At 41.1% G+C, this 22,819-nt stretch overlaps 3 protein-coding genes across 4 annotated transcripts; 1 reads left to right on the top strand and 2 right to left on the bottom strand.

The window, feature by feature from the left end:
* Positions 1 to 464: 464 nt before the first annotated feature.
* Positions 465 to 4,787, top strand: yy1a (YY1 transcription factor a). Its single transcript, XM_063499477.1, has 5 exons — positions 465 to 1,173; positions 2,147 to 2,297; positions 2,625 to 2,685; positions 2,853 to 3,011; positions 3,262 to 4,787. Exons 1-5 carry the CDS (start codon positions 675 to 677, stop codon positions 3,442 to 3,444), a joined length of 1,053 nt encoding a protein of 350 aa, XP_063355547.1. The 5' UTR covers positions 465 to 674; the 3' UTR covers positions 3,445 to 4,787.
* A 1,137-nt stretch (positions 4,788 to 5,924) lies between these two features.
* On the bottom strand, positions 5,925 to 12,627 carry tpp1 (tripeptidyl peptidase I). Of its 2 annotated transcripts, none has more exons than XM_063498151.1 (13): positions 12,552 to 12,627; positions 12,046 to 12,120; positions 11,671 to 11,810; positions 11,428 to 11,578; positions 10,929 to 11,050; positions 9,796 to 9,962; positions 9,460 to 9,658; positions 9,083 to 9,271; positions 8,587 to 8,656; positions 8,359 to 8,479; positions 8,054 to 8,215; positions 7,150 to 7,275; positions 5,925 to 6,886 (listed from the first exon to the last, which is right to left on the bottom strand). In XM_063498151.1, exons 1-13 carry the CDS (start codon positions 12,560 to 12,562, stop codon positions 6,746 to 6,748), a joined length of 1,674 nt encoding a protein of 557 aa, XP_063354221.1. In that variant the 5' UTR covers positions 12,563 to 12,627; the 3' UTR covers positions 5,925 to 6,745. The 2 variants fall into 2 exon arrangements, with proteins under 2 accessions (XP_063354221.1, XP_063354220.1); XM_063498150.1 differs by having other exon boundaries at positions 12,046 to 12,123; positions 12,552 to 12,621.
* A 3,778-nt stretch (positions 12,628 to 16,405) lies between these two features.
* Positions 16,406 to 22,533, bottom strand: mis18bp1 (MIS18 binding protein 1). Its single transcript, XM_063497091.1, has 16 exons — positions 21,553 to 22,533; positions 21,297 to 21,434; positions 20,868 to 21,169; positions 20,588 to 20,661; positions 20,296 to 20,417; positions 20,079 to 20,169; positions 19,800 to 19,915; positions 19,505 to 19,671; positions 19,354 to 19,423; positions 18,322 to 19,270; positions 18,066 to 18,244; positions 17,587 to 17,720; positions 17,356 to 17,498; positions 17,185 to 17,272; positions 17,038 to 17,092; positions 16,406 to 16,893 (listed from the first exon to the last, which is right to left on the bottom strand). Exons 1-16 carry the CDS (start codon positions 22,379 to 22,381, stop codon positions 16,790 to 16,792), a joined length of 3,561 nt encoding a protein of 1,186 aa, XP_063353161.1. The 5' UTR covers positions 22,382 to 22,533; the 3' UTR covers positions 16,406 to 16,789.
* Positions 22,534 to 22,819: the final 286 nt, after the last annotated feature.

The following is a 22,819-nucleotide window of genomic DNA, read 5'->3' as shown; positions in this document are numbered from 1 at the left end:
ATATTGTAACTGTCAAGGTCAGAATTTTTGCTTTAAGGTTGGGTATCAATGTTTATGTGCTTCTTTTGTTACATTTCCAACTCATTTGTTTCCACTACACAAATTATCTGTCATGGAAAAAATAGCAAGCTTTCCCGCTTTTCAGTCATTTGCTGCTTTTTTGTTTGATGTATTTGTAAATTGAATATTTCTGAGTTTGATAAGAAAAACAAAAACATTAACTTAAACATGTCCCCTTTATTTAATTTATAAACTGGATCATCAAAAAACGCATTTTACTATATGATAAAAAAACACGAACTGTGAACCCATAATGCATATAATGATGTGTATGTTACAAATAAAGACACAGTGTTTAGTTTGTGTCGTCAGATATTCATAGAATATGTGTATTTACGTTAGAAAAATCCATAATAATATGCACATTTATATTTATTTCATAAAAATGTGTATGTAATAATCTGTAAACTAAAGATCATCTACTTGTCAGTGCACTTTTTCCTTAAATCTCGCGAGATTTCAGAACTGGAGCGTTGTGGCGGCGAGAATACACTAGTGAGACTGTGGAGTTGTTGTCGGAGAGAGCGAGAGGGGGGGCAGATAGAGAGTAGAGAGGAGGGAAGGCTAGAGTGTAAAAAAATAGCAATAGGAAGAAGCAATACACGAAAGTTATCATGGCATCGGGGGACACCCTGTACATAGAAACGGATGGCTCAGAAATGCCGGCCGAAATAGTTGAATTGCACGAAATCGAAGTAGAGACAATCGAGACCACAGTTGTTGGAGACGACGGTGAGCACCAGCCTATGATCGCCTTACAGCCTCTCGATACAGATGATCCGAACTCCATTCACCCGCACCAGGAGGTGATTTTGGTGCAGACGAGAGAAGAAGTGGTGGGTGAGGATGACTCCGAACTGCACACAGATGATGGTTTCGAGGACCAAATTCTTATCCCAGTGCCCGCCGTGGAGGAGGACTATATCGAACAGACTCTGGTTACTGTGGCCGGGAAAAGCTCGTCAACAGGCCGGATGAAGAAGGCTGGAAGCGGAAAGAAATCGGGCAAAAAGAGCTACCTGAGTGGGGGAGAAATGGGCAGAAAATGGGAACAGAAGCAGGTCCAGATAAAGACGTTGGAGGGGGAATTTTCAGTCACTATGTGGGCATCGGGTAAGTTAAGTGAATTCCTGCAAGCTGGCGCCTCGCTTTGTTCTCAGGATGTGTGTCGTGTGACTGGGCCCTGCTGGGGCCTTGTCCTCCGCCAAAGTAGGAAACATTTCCCAACTCCGAGCCACTTAAACTCCATTTGAAATGTTTTTGTTTTTATGGGAAGCCATGTTTTATGTGTCGATGGGCGCCGCCATATTTCCCCGGTCTAGAAAGTATGGCGGCCCGAAAAAATGGCGTTTATTTGGCCGACGAAGATGGCGGCGAGAGTGGGAGCGAGTGCAGCTAGCTCCGCTAGGCCGCTGTGGCGCAGTTCAGTTCAGCTCAGCTCAACGAAGTCGGTGGAGGTGGTGCATTCAGGAACCCCTCAAACATTACAGTTTTTCCCCTTTAGTCACGCGTTTTTTAGTCACATGATTTTAAAAATACAATACACTGTGTATTTTGTTTTGGAAACTGTATCATGTTTTTAAATTCTTTGCGTGACCCCTAGAAAGTGTGATTTTTATCAGCTTGATATAGAAACTGGTTTTTCATTCAAGTGGCTATTCAACACATGGAGAAAATGAAAATTGAGGTGATTTAAAAAAAAACACATCGAGTTTTAATGTGAATTTTATTTGGAAAACATTTTTTTTGTAAACTTTGTGCACCCAACCTCACCTTACTTGCGTTTCTACAATGAATCGTTATGTATTTAACGCAAAATCTTTTCAAGTTTCTTTTTTTCCTCACATTTTATGCTGAATAGACTGTGACACAAATGCACCATTCGCATTCGTACTGTTTGGAAAACTGTTTATAGTGTACTAAGACTTTTGAGATTAAACCATTTGCAACTCAACAGAAATCACCTATTTAGCAACAACCTGATTTTCCGTGATATTTAAGTAGGAAATTAGTGAGAGCACAGAGAGCTCAAAATGCACTGCTGTAGTTATGGATTTCTTTTAAAAACTGTCCCTCTATCTTTTAGATGACAAAAAGGACATAGACCACGAGGAGCAAATCACAGGAGAAAACTCTCCTCCAGATTATTCGGAATACATGACAGGGAAAAAGCTTCCTCCTGGAGGCATCCCAGGCATTGACCTGTCAGACCCCAAACAGCTGGCAGAGTTTGCAAGGTAAGTGGTGATAATGTTGAAACACAGTGCAGCTTTCAAAACAAAACTGTATTGGCTCCATGAAAGACAGACAAGAAACACTGCTGAAAACTCTGCAGACCTGATAGATTAGATGCAGTTTTGCACACTCTAGTTTTGTTTTGTGTGAAGTGCAGCATTGAGCATAAATGTAACTCCACTTTAACATATGTAAATGCATTACATATGTTAAAAATGCTAAAAATAGCACTGTATGCAAATAAATGCTATTTATCTCTTTTCTGGGGGTTTTTTGTTTTTGTTTTTCTAATGCTAGTTTACATGCAGCTACTTCCATTTCTGTTGCAGAATGAAGCCGAGAAAAGTAAAAGAAGACGACGCGCCCAGGACGATAGCCTGTCCACACAAAGTACGTGTGCTCTGCGAAGAAACAGTCTGCATGTTGCAGTAAAGAAGTTTGCTGATTGTTGTGTATTTGTTATGACACCTCTTTTGAGAATATGCAAGTGTGTTATGCATTGGCATGCCTTTATGTGCATACAAGTTAAACTAACTGTGTTTCCTCTTCCCTGTCAGGGATGTACTAAGATGTTCAGGGACAACTCTGCAATGAGAAAACACTTGCACACCCACGGGCCTCGGGTGCACGTCTGCGCAGAGTGCGGCAAAGCGTTTGTCGAGAGTTCGAAATTGAAGAGGCATCAACTCGTACACACGGGAGAGAAACCTTTCCAGGTGAGGTCCCACACGTGGCACGCTGTCAGTTATTTGGCTTTCTCAGAAAGCCTGCAAATATTTACTTTGATTTAATAGTAGGACATAAAAATGCATACGGAAGTGTTTACCTTACTTGGCTGGGTTTGTGTGTTTTAAGAGTGGTTATATGCAAATTTTGCTATTTCATCATAAGGCTACTGAGCTAAGTTATACGTGAGCTAAGTTGAGACATGAAGTAGCATTAACACTCTCTCTGTCTCTTTCCCAGTGCACATTTGAGGGCTGTGGCAAGCGGTTCTCCCTGGACTTTAACTTGCGCACACATGTGCGTATTCACACTGGAGACCGTCCGTATGTTTGCCCCTTTGATGGCTGCAACAAAAAATTTGCCCAGTCCACCAACCTGAAGTCTCACATCCTCACACACGCCAAAGCCAAAAATAACCAGTGAATGAGCCGCGCTTCAGACGAACGACAACGTAAGCAAACACTGGAGGATTTGACCTGTATGTCCACTCCTTCGACAGCCAAATGATCCCTTGGCCTGCTTTGTTGTGACATAAGAAGTCCCTTTGTGTTGCCTCTAGGTAAAACGTTTAAACGGAAAAAGGCGTCTTCACAAACTTTTTGATACACAGAGGTTTTCAACAAGCAACTTGTGAGAACCCCGACCCCCTCAGGCCTCTTACCCTACTTTGGCTCTACCTGGATGGAACAACTTAACAGTTTCTTCTTGTGGAGATATTATTTCATGGATCTGCACCCAAGAAACTTATTTATATCTTAAGACGAGCAGTTTAAAAAAAAAAAAAAAAAAAGTTTTTGCAATATTCTTCAAATTTGCGTCAATCCTTAGCAATGACACATTTTCAATTTTGTACTTTTCCCCAAGTGTGCATATTGTACACTAATCAACAGAAGCCCTTTTCAGACATGGGATCTGTGAAAGTGATGGCGTTCTGTCCTTCAGATGTAGGTCATTTTTATGTTTATGTTTTTCTCAAAGTTTTATTTAGACACACACACGACAGTGATTGGGAGAGTCGCAGTACGCATGCAGTACTTGCCCTTCCTGGAAAAGCCTTGTTGACTCTGTGACAGCAGGTTTTCTCAGGATCGACTCTTTTCACTGTGTTTTTAGTTTCTTCTGTCATCGTCACTAAGAGCAGGTTGTGTGTATATGTGCTGCTCAGAGAGCTGCACGCTGCCTCTCGCACACAGGCTCAGAGAAAGAGAGATGTCTCTTCTGTTTACTGAAAGAGGAATGTCTTTATCATAAATTAGAACCTGATTTTGGAGAGATTTGTATGTATTGCTGTTGAGGGCATTCCCTCATGAGTTCAGCAACTCGCAAAGTTTAAATGGAAACATGCACAGTCAAAATCACTCACATGCCCCTCTCCTCATTTGACTGCATGCATTCAGATTTGTCTTGAAAAGTTAGAAGTAAACGTTTCCAGGTCCGACCTAACGAGATTGCCATTTAAGGATAAGCGAACATACACTTGGGTAGCTGATGCATTCAGGTGCCCTCAAAATTAATGAAAGGGATTGCATGTCTGAAAGGGGCTGTAGGCTCTATGGTAATGTATGTAGTCAGATTGTCTCTGTAGCTCTTCTTCGAAGAGGTTTCGGTTTGTTTTACCTCCTCCCTTTCTTCCTCACGAGTGTGTTTCGAGGATGTGACTGGGTGGTCTCTGCATATTTTCATTTTCTACAACACAATATCCTGTAGATCATAGACATGTGATTTTCAATAGTAATCAGTGATTAAAATATTTCCCCCTTGCACTACCAATGCAAAACAGTGTCATTTGTTCTCAGTTTGAAATCATTCTCAAATATTTTATACTTAATTTAAAAAAAACAAAACAAAAACTAAAACCTCCATTGTTATATAACTGGGATACTTGTACATGTTTGATACTATAGAATAATAAGAATGTAACAGGTTAACTTGTCAGTCTTTCACAGGGAAGTACCGAACATGGGTTTCCTCTTTCATTCAAATAGAAAATAAATAAGTGGAACTTCTTTTTGTTTAATCCTTTTCCATAGTGCGTACACACAAATGGTAGTTTTATGTCATCTTACAGCTTGAACTTTAGCGGTTACAAAGGGTCATCTGTAAAAATTAGTTTGTCGGCTTGTTTTTCTTCGCGTGCCAGGATACTGAAAACAGTAGAGGCCAGAGGCCGTGTTGACATTTGCATTGGAAATGACAGGGCACAATTTTCAACTTTAACTAGTTTGTATAAGGTCTTTAGTCATAACCTACATCTATTACATGTATCTATTTACACTTATTTTCAATGCATAATTTGCAGATTATTCTTGATTAATAATAAAGTAAAATGTTAGCTTCAGAGTGTGTCGATTGACGAATTCACCCACAGGTAAATGATGATTGAGACTGGGGGGAGACAAAAATCCCTGAGAGGGTTGTGCCACAAAGACTGATCGTTGTAAAAGTCAAATATGTACCTCCGGCTCCTGTGGCAACCCATTGTGACAGCCAAAGGAAGCTCTAATAAGCTCACATTTCCAAACTGCAAATGGTAAAAATGGTAAATGGCCTGTATTTGTATAGCGCTTTACTAGTCCCTAAGGACCCCAAAGCGCTTTACACATCCAGTCATCCACCCATTCACGCACACATTCACACACTGGTGATGGCAAGCTACATGTAGCCACAGCCACCCTGGGGCGCACTGACAGAGGCGAGGCTGCCGAACACTGGCGCCACCGGGCCCTCTGGCCACCACCAGTAGGCAACGGGTGAAGTGTCTTGCCCAAGGACACAACGACCGAGACTGTCCAAGCCGGGGCTCGAACCGGCAACCTTCCGATTACAAGGCGAACTCCCAACTTTTGAGCCACGATCGCCCCAACTGCAACCATCATCTTTCAAACATCGAGGATAATACTGAACACCCATCTGACATTTTGTTGTACATAATCTGGTTTTAATCAGTCCACAAAAATAGCAAAGGCAGTGCTTTCACAACAAGTACAACAATGCTGGTGGGTAGAATTGCTGAATCACTTCAAATCCACATATTACAACACATCTTGTCATTTCACAGCAGCAAATCAAGATTTCAAAGGTCCTCTTAATCAGCACACCACAAAATATGTTCCCCTTTTTAGTGCACATACATGAGCGGTGTTTTAAAAATCTCAAACAACACGATGACTTGTACCTAGTTTATCCCTGCCGAGTAGTTTGGAAGTCTCGTTCCCTGTACAGATCAGATATTAATCCAGCTCACAATCATTAACAATCAACAGCACTTATTTTAAAACAAGCTGTGCATAAGAAGTGATTACAGTATATATTTCCACCTTTTCAATAAAGTTATTTAATCTTTTTGCATAGCTGACTGTACGTCCTCACTGTGTATCTAGAGGGATGGATGTAAAGCCAAGAATATCTCAAATCTGGGTCAGTTATAAATGCAGTGAACAGCAGAAAATGGCAGCTGTAGTGCAGTATTAAAAAACTACCACTATAATTATCCCTGACAAACATACTTGAACAGTTTGAAGCCTTTAAATGAGAGGCGATGCAATTTTCCTTAAATGATTCAGCAAACAAAAATCTTTAGGAGTTCAATAATCCTTCAACTTCAAACGTATACCTGAATAAAACCAAAAGAGGCAACCTAGAGTATAGCTATTCGACCCTTTTGCCTTTGGCATTGTGTGTCTGGCGTCTACTCTCAGAGCAGGCGCTGGTGGGTTATTTGCAGCTAATCACTCAGGAGGACAGCCAGCAGGGCGGGATAGTTTGGCGTACCCCAGCCGGTAACAGGATCCCACGAAGGTGCGGCACAGAAACCCTGCCCTTGAACCTGCTCGTCCAGACAGCCATAGTGGCAACCTTCAGTTACCTTGAGACAAAAGTGAACGCCATTTAGGAACCAGACCTCGACCATGGATATTTGGTTTCTTGTTTTAAAAAAATGCCTTCGTGAATAACCGTCATAGCAGTAGCAGCGTAAACAAAGCTTGTTTTTCGGTTAAAGCGTCACAGTATCTATGTTATGTAATCTATACAAGTGGAGCATTCTTCAATAGTTTGGTAACAACAAGAGTCCTCCAATAATTACTTCAAGTACTTATCTACAGTAATAGTATAATTAGCTGCACTTACATCAAATAAGGCCTTTCCATTCAGCTTATAGAGTCGGGGGTTGAGGAAGCCCAGGGCAGGCAGGCCCTTCATGAAACGTTGATCATTGATGAGGGAAAGCATACCTCCGACTACAGGGGTCGATGCCTGGATGGGTAAGCAATGCATGTGAGATGCAATGAGCCACAAGAAGCAGACATTCAAAGCGAGTGATTTAAGGTAAGTGCCGACTGCGGTGGTGAATGGGGGTGGCTACACTCTGTAAACTCAAACATTTCTTTAACTGAAATAAACCTCCATTGATGTGTACATTTTTGTACCAAATGTAAAGGAAGCTGAAGAGTGCAACATGGGGGAATGAAGCATCAACCTTTTAGACCTTCACTCATTTTAAAGCAAATCCCCTGTAGCTATTGAGTTTGCCTGCTCAGATCCATCCTAACTGCACAGTCTGTTCTGGAAACTACAGGTACAGGTATGTATGGTATAGATAAATGTGTGTACAGATGTATGATTGTGAATTTTTGTTGTATGCATATCAGTGTGTAGGTATGCATGCACTTGTCTTACTCTATATGGGCCATTGGCTGGTGATTTGAAAGTCAGATGAATATTTATATTATTCATTAGACGGGACCAACTCCATTTCAACCACAGAATCTGTGTTATTTATATACAGATGTCTAATATATTTGTTATGTTGCTTCGATGAATGTCCATACACATCAAGTGTACTTTGTTGGAAATAAACTTATCTGTCCAAAAAAACTAAACCTGCAACATTTTAGGAGCCCATAGAGGAAAAAAGGCACCAGCTTTGTTTAGTCTGTCAGTTTGCCCATTAGGCTAATTTTATGGTTCTTCCGTTTCTTTTTTCCTCCTCTGCTACATTGTCAATTCTCTATTTGCTACAAATGATACTGACCGAGGTCCCCGACACCCACGGGACAGGCACTCTGTTGCTGACCACCCAGTAATTATCAGATAGGGCAGCCATGTCTGGGTAAGCCCTTCCGCTGGTATTGAAGTATGACTTAGGAGGGAGAGATGTCGCTACAGTCTTTAGATAGCTATTCACCGCAGTGGTCTGTGGGAACACACACAGAGCACAGATAGCACTGTTTACACTGACTTTTGAAAAAAAAACACGATGATCACTGGATAAACAAATGAACGGAGATGGCTCATAAATGAATCTCTCACTAAAGGCTGATGATTTGATGATATTACCTGGTAGTCGGGCATCTTAAAGATGTTGCTGAAGCCTCCACCACTGATGGAGTCTGTGACTTCATACGTGACCTTATAGGGGTTCTTGAAGGATGTGCCTCCTACTGTAGTCACATATGGGCTGGAAACAAGAAGCTCTTTAAATATAATTTTTTTTATATAATAAACTATCTGTTGCAAATAATTACACGCTGCTTTAGTTTCACAAAACTGGAGTTGATGTTTTACCTTGAGGCAGGGAAACTGGGCCTGAAGGTGTTTTCTTTGCCCAGATGTCTGCATCCAGCACCACTGTCACCTGAACACGACACAAGATCAGGGTGATTATAAGTGAGGTGACAGGTGATCGTGCAGCAAATCTTACTAATGACTGGCAGCCTATTGACTGTTGCTTTGGAGCCGTGATAAAAAGCAAGCAGAACAAAAAGGTATTGCGTACACACACTGTGCCATCAGGGGTTCAGTATGAAACAATGGTGCTGTATTCATGTTTCAAGTGACATAATGATCTGACAATGAGAGTGACTTTACAGTCAGGTGACATATTGCCAAGGAGACAAAGCCTCTTATTTTCTTTACACGATCAGGTTTTTCTTGGGCCTCTAAAGAATTCCCCAGTTATTCAAGTCAAGTCTCATTTTTAACCAATGTGACGAAAACCACAAAAAGCATCACAACATGTCACACACATGTTACTGTTACAAATGTTACTGTTATTACTGACCAGAAGCAAAGAGCAATGAGATTCCTCTGACGCCGGCTTTCATGAACTCTGTGTTGATGCGCGTCATGTAGGCTGCAGACAGACTGTCTTCATCATCTCCATAGCTGATAGTGTGAACCCAGGGCAGGTCAGTCATGTTGCTGAGCAAAATCATCCACTGGAGGAAAGGCTCCTGGGACTCATGGCGACCTGGAGGCACAGCAGAACAATTTAAAGGGAAAAAAAAAACGTTACTCTGTGTGGAGGTTGTTTTTTTTCTTGCTTTTAACTTCAAGCTCTGACCTCTTTGCTAAAGGGGTTATCATTTCTATATCATGATTTTGTTTTGAATAATCTAAAAATAGAAAGACAAAGTCTGAAGTCTCTCTTTCTCATACCTGGATTGGTGAAGACCCAAGTGGAGATGTTTGCCCCTGTGCTCATGATGTACTCTACATCCAGACTGGCCTCTATACCAGCTTTTCCTCCCCCCTGGGTTCCTACAACTCGATCCACCTCAGACCGATGCTGGAAGCCACCACCGAACATGGCCATGAACTCAGCCAAGTCGGCGGGATGGTAATACTGCTCCAAAAACTAAAAGAGAAAGCAGCTAGCTAAAGTGAAAAATTACACCACGTTATAGTCAGATTAAAGACTTGGAGCTGAAGGTTATATGGGTAGTTGCAACATTTAACCTTTCATCCCTTAAATAAAAGGTGAGTGTATCATACTTGAGCTACAGCTTGGCTGTTGTTCTGAACTGATCCCACATCAGCTGATGTTAGATTGTAGCGAGTCCTTAAAACGGCAGGAGTCACCCCGAGGTGAAACCCTGCCTTAGACGTCTGCTTCTTGCTGAGATCCAGTCCCTTAGGAGGAAGACGGTGAAGTCCTCCAACTGCAGAAGCATACACACATTAAAAAAAAAATTCAATCCCACATCCACTTTCTTAACCACTTATGTACTTCAGGGTCACGGGGGCGGCAGTGTCAATGCAGATCCAAACCTAATCATATGAGATGCTCTCATAAAGTTCAAAGACTTTGTCATAAAAAATGATGAAGTCTTTGAACCCAAATATATCTCCTCACCTGCATCCCCAGCCCACTTTTAGTGTAGTTTCTATTTATTCCTTTTTTGATTAGTCACTGAAGTGCCATTCTGACCACTTCCACGTGGGTATTTACGATTTCACCAGAAATATCCGAGAGAAACCCACAACTTCTGTGTAAAAAATTACCCTGTGGCTAAGCACCGGGACCCACACACCAAGCAAGAGTTTCTAAGGAAAAAGTGAACAGTGCAGTGGTTAGCGGTGTCACCTTACACCAGCAAGGTTCCTGATTTCAATTCTGGCTGTACTTAAGGTGGTTAGAATAAAGCACTATATGATGATTAAAAGTGTGATTTGTAGGACTTTAACAGGTCATTAACACTGCAGAAGCGGTGAATACATGTAAACACACACACACGGGTCAGGGTCAAACTTGGGTTCTACTGTAACACCCTGAAGCTTGTGAGGGAGAATATTTGGTGCCACACTGGAGTTTTCTTGGCCACAATGACAAACCACCCGAAAATTTAGGCCCTATGTGACATTATCCTCTTCCCCAAAATACAATTCCTGGTAAAAAAAAAAAAATGTAATGAAAAGGTTATTGAGGATCCAGTGGGCAGTAGTGACATCTATTCAAGTGGACTGAACGGGACAAAGAAGCGATCTAAAAAAAAGAAGAATCCAAGCTGGAGTTCTTGCAGCAAAATGTGAGTAGGTGTATTTTTTTTGCAAGCAATCATAGAACTTTATGACCTAGGTCTAAAAAACCCAACATAATAATTAGCAGCTTTTGAAATGGAGCTCACCAAAGTCAAGGTGATGATGAACGTCATCGGGAACCGAGTATGGAGCTGAAGACCTCACTAAATAATGTCCATCTCTCATATAACGGTGAAATCTGCTTCCTGGAAGTAACTGCTCTGCAGTCCTGAGGGAAAAAAGCAAACAAAAGAATTCAGTACAACTATCATTTACTGTCATTACCATGCAAACACATGCAAGTCCATTTATGTGTGTTTTAAAAAGGAAACAATGTAAAACAGATAAACTGGAACTTCTAGTAAGTGAAATCTACTCCTTGTCTCAGCCTTGATTTATGAATTTCATTTTACTCCAGGTCAATGTCTGGGTTTTTTTTTTAACCCAAAACCGCATAAAGAGGAACTATATCACAAGATACAAGCATTAGTGCGAGATTTACACTGCTACAGAACTCGTGTTGAAGAAGTGACTTTGCGCTTTAACTGTGTCATGAGCAAGTGAGTTGAGTAAGCAGAACAAATGCTGCCAAAGAAATATGCTTACTCTGCAGTCATGGTGCACTGCAAAAAGTCCTGAGTGCGAACAGTTAAGCAGTTTGTAATCCCATGACTCTGCAGCCAGCGATGCACCACCTTTTCGGTCAGGTCAGAGGGACGCACGAGGGAGGCTACTTCCTCCAGACTGAGATGCTTACCTGGAGTGCAAACGAGCACAGGTTAACATTTAAAGGAGTATTTCTTTCTGTTTTTAAAATGTAAAGGTTGCAGTTATCGGATCGATCCTTACCATACTGAACTGAGTCAGGGTCTGACACCAGCCTGAGCTTTTCCTCCAGCAGGTGAACATTCTGCTGCTTTAGGGCAAAGGTCAGTTCGAGCTCTTCTGTGGGACCAACCCGATCCACATGAGCCCACTCCTGTGGTATCCTGTGTAAAGAGGAATAAAAATTTTGAAAATGTATTTTAACAGTCAGAAATTAATGGCAAACATTTAAATGGCTGGGAGACCTGGTATAACAGACTTATTAATAAACACAGCACCCAGTAATTAATTACATATGAATTATACCTCACTTTACAGTCTATAGCTAGCAGAAATCCAGATGTAACTTAAAGTAAATAATACATATCATAACAGATTTAAAATTGTATGTTTGCTCACAAGACATCCTGGTCTGACTCCAGATATCCACTCCAGACCACCGAACTGAATAAAAAGGGCAAGGAGAAGACCAGTCTGCTGGAAGAAAGGAGAAATCAAAGCATTAAAAATCAGATACACCCAAAACAAACCCGGAAGTTTTGTCAAAAATACAATTACACTTGGAAGCAGCTAGTGTTATTTCTGGTCGGTAACAAAAGATGTCTTGATGCATCACGTCTCAATGTGATTCAGGTAAGAGGGTAAAATTAAAATCATACGCATTTCTTCCTACCTTCATGCACACATAGTGTTATGCTAATGCTACATCTATTACAGAAAAGCGCTGTTTAGTTTATTACAGCTTTAACGTCCCACGGCCACTTTAACCTGCTACATTAGCAGCAGCTATAGGTCACCAGTGACTTAAAAAAACGTGGGTTAGCTACGTTTAAACAGTTCACGATATCGCACTCTTTTCTTCATTATTTATGAAAATAAGCTCTGAAGTTATCTAAAGCACTCACAGTTTGTTCATGGTGTCCTCTCCTGTTCCAGCTTTCCAAACTCAAGCGACCAGGTTAGTGTATGCGCACTAGTCATGTGACTTTTTTTTTTTCACGTGATCAGCAACCGCTGCCTCCTCCCTCCTCCTCCCCCCACCACCACCAGCACCGATCCTTTAACACGTTTGTAATGTCGTGTGTTCTGCTAACTTTTATTTTTGATTTATTTATGTTTGTTTTGTTTTTTTACTGCACGTAAACGCTGCTCCTTAACAGTATTTAAATAGAAAAAGTAAACTGGGTTCAAATCTGTGTCACAGCTTCACTTTTGCTGGTTTGGAGGCAAGTTTTGTAAATTTCCTGCTATGGTTTGGATATTTCTGTCCACTCACACTTCTCCTCACACTTCTCCTTCACCACTGTGGACTTGGAATGAAAGGAAAATTGTCTCCCCAACTAAAAGCAAAAGAACAAAAACAAAAAAAAGCTAGCTAACTTAAAATAACTAGACGGTAGAAAATAACTAAAATAATATTGCAAACTTAAAAAACCTAACTATAATAACACATACCAGTGTGGAAAGACTAAATTGAATAATACACATATATTTACTAAGTTTGTACTGTAAGTAGGGTTGCCAACCGTCCCTTAAAAAACGGAATCGTCCCGTATTTAGAAACGAAAGTACACGTCTCGTATTGAGCTAATAAGGGACGCACTTTGTCCCGTAATACAGTGAGAATCAAAAGTAGTCTATAAATGTTAATGGAATTAACGCTTTGTTTGAAAACATAATTCCCAGCCCCTCTCCTGCTCTGTGACCAATGAGCTGACACTTATGACAATTCGAGTATGACAATTCAGATTACCGCTTATCTCATTGGTCGAGGAAAGGTCGCTTGCGGAGAAAATACCGGAAGACAACAGATGACCACAACAAGAAGCATGGCCAACAGGAAACAAACTGGGCAAACACTGTGCGATTTATTCAGTCGCATGAGCTCGGATGAGCTTTCCAAAGTTCTACAAGTTGTGCCTCCATCGCTTGTGTCCAGATCACACGCTGCACAGCCGTGCTGCTCCGTCTTTTTCACCGATGTTTACGTGTTTGCGCGTGAGCACGTACCCCACGTATACTACACGATGCACGACGCACGATGAAAGCCAAAATCGGGCCGATCACCAAAACGATCGCACGACTCAAAAATCGGCTCAAAATGGGCCAAAAATCGCACAGTGTAAGCCCAGCATTAGACCAGCAATGTTTGTTCCAGCAAAGAAAAAAAAGGCTGCAAAAGTACTGGGAGGAATGGGAAAAGGAAAACACCTGGCTGGAAAAGTGCACTATAACACCTATAAAGCGCACTGCACTGTGTGCCGGCGCACTTTTTCCATGCTTCTAATGGTGGGCACATGAAGAACATGAGGGGCGTGAAAGCTCGGGGAACCCTTAACCAATTTTTTGTCCACCAGGCCACGGCAGAAGCAGATATGGTATGTAAACACTGGTTTGTTTGTTTGTTTTTTAAACCCTCTGGTTAAGGTTAATATGGGCATGAGCAGTGAATATCAGCCCTATGTGGCCAGAAGTGTGATAATATCATTTATTTTGTGTAATAAACAACTGCAAGGATAAATGATTACAACAAATAGATGACTAATACATAAAAGTAATACATAGATGAATAATGATGATGAGATATGATGCGTAATCATGGGAACAAGCGGGTTTACAAACGGGAGCAAAAGCTGAAATAATACCTCAACTGAAGCCAGTTGTACTAAAAGCACTATATGTGCACTGTTACAAGAATGTTTTTCGTTCTATTGTTTTCTATTAATTTATATAATTTTAAGTTAAGCAGGACAGAGTTCTTTTAAAGAAAGATTTACTTATATTCTCAAAAGTTAAGCATGACAGGCTTCTGTTTAAGAAAGAGACCTGTTTTATTGTGTTAATATTGTCATTTTGAGCTAAAAATAAATGGCTAAATGATCATTTGTTTCCCATGTGTTCATATCACAAAGAATATGCATCTACTATCAAATTCAAATCAAATGGTTAAAAAAACAATTTCACACACAAAAAAAAGAGCTACAAAATTCACCACACTGGGAAGGGTGAAGACAACTGGGTCGCCCGGCCCTGGCCACAAGGTGTCCCTTATTTATTTTTCAGGGAGTTGGCAACCCTAATTGTAAGTCTGGTATATTTCTATTGTGGTACAGTACTGTGCAAAAGCCTGGAGTCAGCTCTCATATCTCAATATTTTGCTTCCAAGTACCCAGTCCTTGTACCTGGCCTTTTTCAGAGGAATGCTTTCTTTGTTTGTTAAACCACTTAACACTGACTTATGAATCATTCAAAGATAAAACAGGCACTTAACTCAATTGCTGAACCAGTGTTGTGTCTACACATAACAGACAGGTCAACAGCAAAGAACCAATTTTAAATGGTTTCTTTTGGCACTTTGTTACTAGCAGCCTGTCACAATAGGCACATGGTTTCTTCCCATTTCTTTGGTTGAACCTTGAAAAATGTGAAAGACAACACTGTTTTGCAGCATTAAATAGTATTTTGCACCAACAAGGTGATTCCTAAAGAACTGTTAGCCAAAAACTTAACTTAGCATATCTTGTCATGGTGTGCAAAACAATTGAGGAAAAAATTGAAAGTGGATAAGAAACGGCAGGCCTAAAAAAAGATCCACAGCAGGAAAAGCAGTTAGTGAAAGTCATATCCTTCAGAAAAAGGAAAAATCCAGCAAAGACCTGAGAAATGCATCTGCTATTCACTGAAGCCTCATCACAAATGTGGCTTCAGTGAATAGCCACAGGAAACAGCAAGAAAAGGAGGACTGGGATAGGTCTTTTCTATTATTCAAGAACTGGACTGATCTTATGGAGGGATGAATCCAGTTTTGACATTTCTGGCTCATCATCATCAGTATGTACAGAAGAGAAATCTTGTGGTACAGTATCTGTACAATGAAAATGAAAATTCTTAAAGAATCAAGCACCTTCTTACCTTACAGACCTAAAATACTGTATCACCTGAATAGAGTACTTTGCTCTACTTTTCATTCCTAGATTTAAAAGTAGAATAGGAAGCAGAGCATTCAGCTTCAGGCCCCTCTCCTGTGGAACCAGCTCTCAGATTTGGGAGACAGACACCCTCTCTACTTTTAAGATTAGGCATAAAACATTACTTTTTGACAAAGCATATAGTTGGGACTGAATCAGGTGACCCCTCCCTTAGTTACACTACAATAGGCTTAGGTTGCTGGGGGTTCCCCATGATGCACTTTTTCTTCTTGACTCACTATGTGTTTATACACCAGTCTCATTTAAATATTAGTTATTAATAACTCTTTGGCTCTCTTCCACAGTGTCTTTTTGTCCTGTTTCATTACTTCCAATCAGTCGCGACAGATGACTGACCCTCGTTCTGCTTGAGGTTTCTTCCTGTTAAAAGGAAGTTTTTCCTTCCCACTGTCATCAAGTGCTTGCTCATTGGGATCTGATTGTTGGGAGTTTTTCTGTATTACTGTAGGGTCTTTACCTTACAGTATAAAGCACACAGAGACAACTGTTGTTGTGATTTAATGCTATATAAATAAAACTGTACTGAACTGAATTTTAATCAGTGGTGTTAAGGATCTTGTCAAAATTATGAATGTGGACAGTACCATGTGGAAGTATTACTGAAGCAGTGTGAAATCATCTTGACAAAGAACAGAATAAAAGGCAGCCAAAAGAAAGTGTTGAATTTCCTTCAGGAAGCCTGTAGAACTAATCCTGAAGACTACTTGAGCACATCAAAACCAACTATCTCTGTGCAACTAAAGCATAAAACAATAAACAATAAACCATAATTAAGAATGGGGGGAAAAAAGGTTTATTATAAGTAACCCTTTGGTATATAAAAAAAAAAAAAATGCACATACACAAAAACTATATTTACACTATATTTACAAGGATGTACTGCAAGACAACAGCAGTTCTTTTTTATTCTCTATTAAAACTGATTTTACATTTGCAACTATTAAATGTAGACCACATTGTCTCAACACAAAAATGTTTATACGTTACAACATTGGAAGTTATGTACATTGAAGTGGTGAGGAAGACTGGCAACAGATGTTTTGCTGTTCATGTCTCAAGGTGGGGGGATCCCACCTTTGCTAATTTTGACTCATTTGAAGAATTTCAGATTTAAAAATAAAATGAATAACATGACATTTCATTTCTGGCTTTGATCAGTCGTTATCTGAGAAGTAGAAATCCTCCTCCTCTTCTTCACTTTCAGACAGCGCCTCATTGTTTCCAGGGAACATCTCCCAAACCACGAATGTATCGTTTTCTAGTGCAAAAGAGGGGAAAAAATAAATAAAACAGGTGGTCAAAGACAAAAAAACAAAACTCTACCTGCAAATTTATGAACTCTTTTCCTTTTATCTATATATTCCTTTTGTACAACTGTTACCTAATTCTTGAGGACACTTACCCGTGTTGCCACATCTTCTCATTGTTCTTTTAACTGATGGTGTGGGCGTGAAGCTCTGAAAGTCAAAAGAAATACAGTGTTGTGTGAAACAAACTTCCATGAAGAAAAATGTCACAAATTACGCCCAATCTGTTAGGAAAGAAGTACCTTTGAAGGAGGTGGGAGCTTGCAGGCGTTAAACTGATTTTTTTTAATCCTCTTCTGCAGTTGATACACGTACTTATCGTCATTGTCCCTTTAAAATCGAGGCAAAAATTAAGTGAAAATGCTGTTTTCCTTCACTCATCTCATTTCAGGTTAGAACAGACGTTCGCCCACCTGTTTGGAGAACCCATCATGCCTGGAGTGATATGCAGACACTGAGGAGTCTTTACTTCTGGGAAACGTGCCGACATAGGGGTCAAGGGTTCCAGGTCCGACACTGCCAAGTCTTCCTCGTCCTCGGAACACAAGGAAGGGAGCTGCATGTCGAGGCATGGTCAAGAGGAATGGTTAGTTGTTGTTTAGTGTAACGACTACTCATAAAAAACCTGTTAAAGGGAGACAAACCTCAAAGCGCTTGTTCTGCATGTATTCAGAGCTGAAAACGTCATCAACATTGTCTCTGGGCATAGTCTCCAAAAACTGACGCACTTGCTGTTTTCTCTTCAAGGTTCCCACTCGGGCTGATATCACAGGATGATCTGTAACCAAACACAGGCAAACGTAGGCATCACTGGCTAAGGCTATGTAAGGTTAAGGGTGCTAAATTCTTGTATATTTTATTCAAATCTGTGTAACAACACAAGCTCTACACTGTATTTAAGAGAAAGCAGTAGATCAATAATGAAAGTACCTTTTGGCTGTAGGCCTAAAATTGTCCCATTTTACTTAAAGAGTAAAATGGGACACAAAGTAGTGAATAGTGAAGTAATACTTTTCAATGCTGGAAAAATGTCCCTCAAAGCTATTGATAAAACACCTCCTTTAAAATGGTACACAAATTAACTAGCTTGCACAGTTGACATCCCAGAAGTGGCTCTTCATACCTGGAGCTTTGGGCGGCTCCATCTTTTTCTGTTTGGGTTTCATGGCTTTCTTAGCAGGAGTGTGCGATGCTCCCTGGGATGTGTGCTGGCTGTGGCACTCTTCTGCAGAACGGGTTCCCACCATCCGTGCTACCTTTGCCCAGTAATTTGCCATGTGCTTAGGATAGTAGGACACAGCCCTGGCAAACAGAACATAGAAAAACACAATTATAACCACAAGAGAGCAACAAGGCTTTACTGAGGATACAAAACTCACTCTTGTAGTCTCATCAGCTCTGCCTCTGTCCACTTATCCTCATCGTGCTCCGGCGGTATGTTGCCCTCGTTCGTATTGTGTTTCTTGCTGGATTGCGTGGGCGCAGCCAAAGTCTTTGTGGGTGCTGGTGCTCTGGTGCATTTGCTTGACTTGTGTTTTGGTTTGTGCCTCATCAAGTTATCTGAATCCTCTGACTTGGTGGATGAGGAACCATGTTTTGGCTGAGGCCTGCTATGAGCATTTCTACTGCTTTTACTGTCCGCTCCTTTCCTTCCCCTCCGTCTCCTCATGGGTAACTCATTGTCCGATGACAGATTCTGGGATGTTTCATCATTCACTGGGGGAGATTCTAGGGGATTTGTGATCTGTTTTCTTGTATTTACTCTTTTTGCAGGCCTGCGAGTGGCATGTGACCCATATTTTTGGGACTTCTGTGCTGAATACTCTCTGTTCTGTTTTTGCTCTTCAGATCCTGGTGAGTTGTTTGCTGCAGAGCTGTGGCTCGACTTTGACTCCCTGTGAGTGTTCCTGCTGTCTTTACTGTGTCCTCGCTTCTTCCTCTTAATAGATAACTCATCACCTGATGACAGCTGCTGTAATATTTTAACTGAAGGAGTTTCTGGGGAATTTATGACAGCCTGTTTACTTTTAGATAAACTTGCTGAAGCCCTACAGCTGCCCTGTGACTGTTTTTGTGACCTCTGTGCTGAAGACTTTTCATTATCACTGTGGTGTTTTAGGACAGTGTCCACATGTAGTTCTCTTTCTTTAGCAGGACACTTTTGACCAGACCTTGTTATTCTTCCTGCCCCCTCCTCAGGGCTCCTAAGTAGCTCTGCAGCAGGTTCGAGAAAATCAGAGTGATTCCCGTCTGGTTTAGCCTTGACTCTGTTCCGTCTGTGAAGAGGAGCCTTGACATTCCTCAGTAGTACTGATGCCTCCTTTTCACCTAGGATCAGAGAACACAGTTTCATGCAACATGTACTTTAAAATCTCACACTGCTATGACTAAAGCTCCAAGAGCGTCTTTACCTTCACTGCAGGGCAAGAACACACAGACGGGCTCCTGCGACATCCCTGTAGACAATGTTGTATTGACCTCCTGTGGAATATCAAAATGAACACAGTTGGAAGTAACTCACCCTTAATTGTAACACACACAGGACCAACTTTAAGTGCTTACAGAGTTGCAGATGGAGGTATTATAACATTCATGGATGGTAACGTTCATGAATGCATCCAGAATGACGCGTCCTCCTTTCCAGTACTCCAGAGGTGGTTTGATTACTCGACCACTTCGAGACACTTTCATGCTAGAGGAGGAGGCACCGATGGGAGGGCAGGATTCAGCTAGAGAGAATTAACAGAGAAAGTAAAATTACTTTATTGTAAAAACAAAAACAACAACAATTTATTCATGCCCCAAAATCCACTTAAAAAAAACAAAAAACGTCACCAGGTTTGTATCTTGTACTCACGTGTTATAAAGGAAGTTTGCTGCTTCAAAGAACTGTTGATGAGGGAGGCCTCCAATTTTTGCTTCAATTTGATACCACTACTTTCACTTTTCTTCTGTCTTCCTCTGCCTTGGTTGCTACAGGAAAACAAAATTTAGGTCTTAACCAAGCCCAAAGGTGTACAACAATCAATCTAGACAAATTATACAAAAAAAAAAATTAATTTAGTCACAATCTCCCTGCAAAAACAAACACAATCTATTGACTGCAAGAGCAGGGGTGTGTAATTAGTGTTCTTACTCTCTCGACTCTGTCAGCATCTTGTCATAAAGCGCCTTCCAGTTAGGAGGAAAACCCCTTTCAAACTTTTTCAAAAACCACCTGGGAAACTCTGGGAAAAAAAGAAAGAGTAAATCCATGTAATACCATGCATAGGACTCTCTATACAGCTTTGCTTCATCCTTTTATCCATTTTTAATTTCTTTTCCCAATTGGAAAAAGGTTCAAGTTGGCTTACCGGATTCAACTTTCAAGTTCATCTTCCCAACCAGGATGTAAACCCTGCCGGAGACGGTCTTTATCATAGAATTAGAAACCCTGTGCATGATGACGTTACTGTTCCATGGTATGTTGTCTTCCCTGGGAGGAAAAGACCAGCAGTTAACTGTGAACCTCATAAAAATCTTTTGGATGAAACCAAAAAAATGTCTAAGTCTAATGTCTAAATGTCTATCAAATGAGAAAAGCAACCTGACATCATGTCATTCTCCTCATTCACAAAGTTCAAAATTACATCAAACAACACTTACCCGTGGATTCCATCAACAAAGAGGCCCTTGCTGTTCTTCCTCAGGAACCACTTTTTGAGATAAATCACACTCTCCTGCCAAAGGAGGGAAACAAGGGGACAATGATGAACCAGAGAAAACTCGTATAGGGAAATGCAAACTGCCGCTGACCTACTTTTTCAATTTGCTCTTAAAATGTATCAGTAATCTAAACTGTTTTTCTTCAAACAGCTGGAGTTTTCAGGCTCAACCGACACTTTTGTTCACTTATATTTCATTAAGAGGCATTTGTTTTACTCACGCTGGGGAATGTTGCTTGCTTAGGCCACTTTTTGCACTTGAACACAGCTTCCTGTCTCTTCGGAATCAAGATCTTCGGAGAATTGAGCACGAGCGGGTCTTCGAGCAAAACGGGCTTCGCTGATGCAGCCGAGGTCAGAGCGTCAGCGGAGGGGTCGGTGTCTGACTGGCAGTCAGCTGACTCTGATATGCGCCGGCTTACAGGAACATCACTTTCTGAGGTATTTGTAAACACACTGTTGTCCCTCTCACCAACACTGTGAGGTGTGGAGAGAGGGCTGTCTCCTGACTTAAGGGAGTTACCTATGGGAAAGATATTGTGCCATAAGCAAAGGTGTGTTGTGCACAGTGACCTGGGAAAACTCAAACTATATCTATAGAAACTGCTTAAACCGGATGTGCTGCTTTTTTAACACCATGGCACACTCACCTGCATTAAAGATGTCCCTCGTGGTATTGATAGCGTCATGAACTCCCCGCAGTTCCCTTTTGCTTTCTCTCTCCTTCATATAAGCAAACATCTTAGCTGGAGACATTATAGGAATTTTTTCCAAAACAACACCACAGCCTGTTTCAAAACAGAAGAAATATTTTATTATTATTCTATTGTAGGCGTCTACCAGGTGATTTCTATACACCTCTATATTCTGATGTAAGGTGGGGAAATGCAGGAAAAAATGTCTCACGTCTCTCTGCCACGGATTTTCTTGGTGTAAACATGTCTTCGGGGATCCTCTCTGGTTGGTCAGTGGAGCATCCTCTGATGTTCATCCAGGTGCTGTGGGTGTTCTCCTCGCTGAGAGCAGGGGCTTTCCTCTGCCGAGGCTGACATGTGAGTTCATTTCTCACCTCCTCAGCGCTGTTGGTGTTGACTTTGTTAAACTCCTGCTGCTCCCATTTTCTCTTCCTCAGCCTCTTCACCATGGGGGAAAAGGCACTGGCTGTAGACAGGGGTTTGTGGAGAGGAGCGCATTCTTCATCAGAAGCAATGCTCTTGCAGTCACTTTCGACAGGTTGAACCTTCAATGGAGTCCTGCTGGACACGATGAACCGATCCGAGTCTCTAACCTGAGGAGGTTCTTTGTGGATATGATTAGTCAGAAAGAGAGGGTGAGATACGGCTGTCGACTCCAGGAAACGTCTCTCCCTTCTTGTGCATCCAAGTCCCATTTCAACCACTGGAAGCGTTTCCTCCAAAGGCTTGCGGATAAAGTCTGAATACGAATACAGGGAGGTTTTCTGTGGACTCTTAATGGGCGAGAGAATCAAAGGCTGGGCTTCGCTGCCGAACCTCTGATTCTCATCGAACTCCTCGGTCACCCAGATCCTCTGCTGCTGCTTCCTGGGCGACTTTAAATTAACTCTGTGCTCCTCTCGAGCGTTGTTCGGCGGACCGTTGTCGTCTTTTGCGCACATCGCTTCCTTTTGCACCTTGGATTTGAGCTTAGCAAAAACTTTGGCCGGAGATTCAAACTGCGGTTTTGTCTGTTGTAATAAATGAAAATACGAAGCCATGGTTCTCGAGCTGAAGTTACCTGATTGTAGATCCGAGGCGTTAGCTAGCAGCTAACGAGCTAGCCCGCAAATTTTAAATTTCTCACCACCGCCGCCTTTGGCTCAAACCGTGTGACGTACTTTCACAACAAGTACGTCACTGCCGCTCATCTCTGGAGTTTTGTTTTTATGAATAAAAACTTTATTTAAAAGTTTGAAAACGTTGCATTCTGTAAGTTTTTTTTAAATATATTTTATTATTTAACATGAAAATACAAATAAATATGATACTTTTATTACTCACCAAAGGTTGAGCATGTAAAAAAAAGTAAATAATAATAAATGGATAAACGAAGAACTATACATATATAATATTCAATATAATTCAATCTAAAAATGTCAATTAAATTTAAGACTAAAAAAATGATAACCAGCGTGATATGACTTCAGAAAAGTAAC

Source organism: Pelmatolapia mariae, linkage group LG16_19 (assembly GCF_036321145.2).
Source record: "Pelmatolapia mariae isolate MD_Pm_ZW linkage group LG16_19, Pm_UMD_F_2, whole genome shotgun sequence".
NCBI lineage: Eukaryota > Metazoa > Chordata > Actinopteri > Cichliformes > Cichlidae > Pelmatolapia > Pelmatolapia mariae.
The sequence above is the reverse complement of the archived record's forward strand: the minus strand, read 5'-3'. Positions and strand labels throughout refer to the sequence as shown.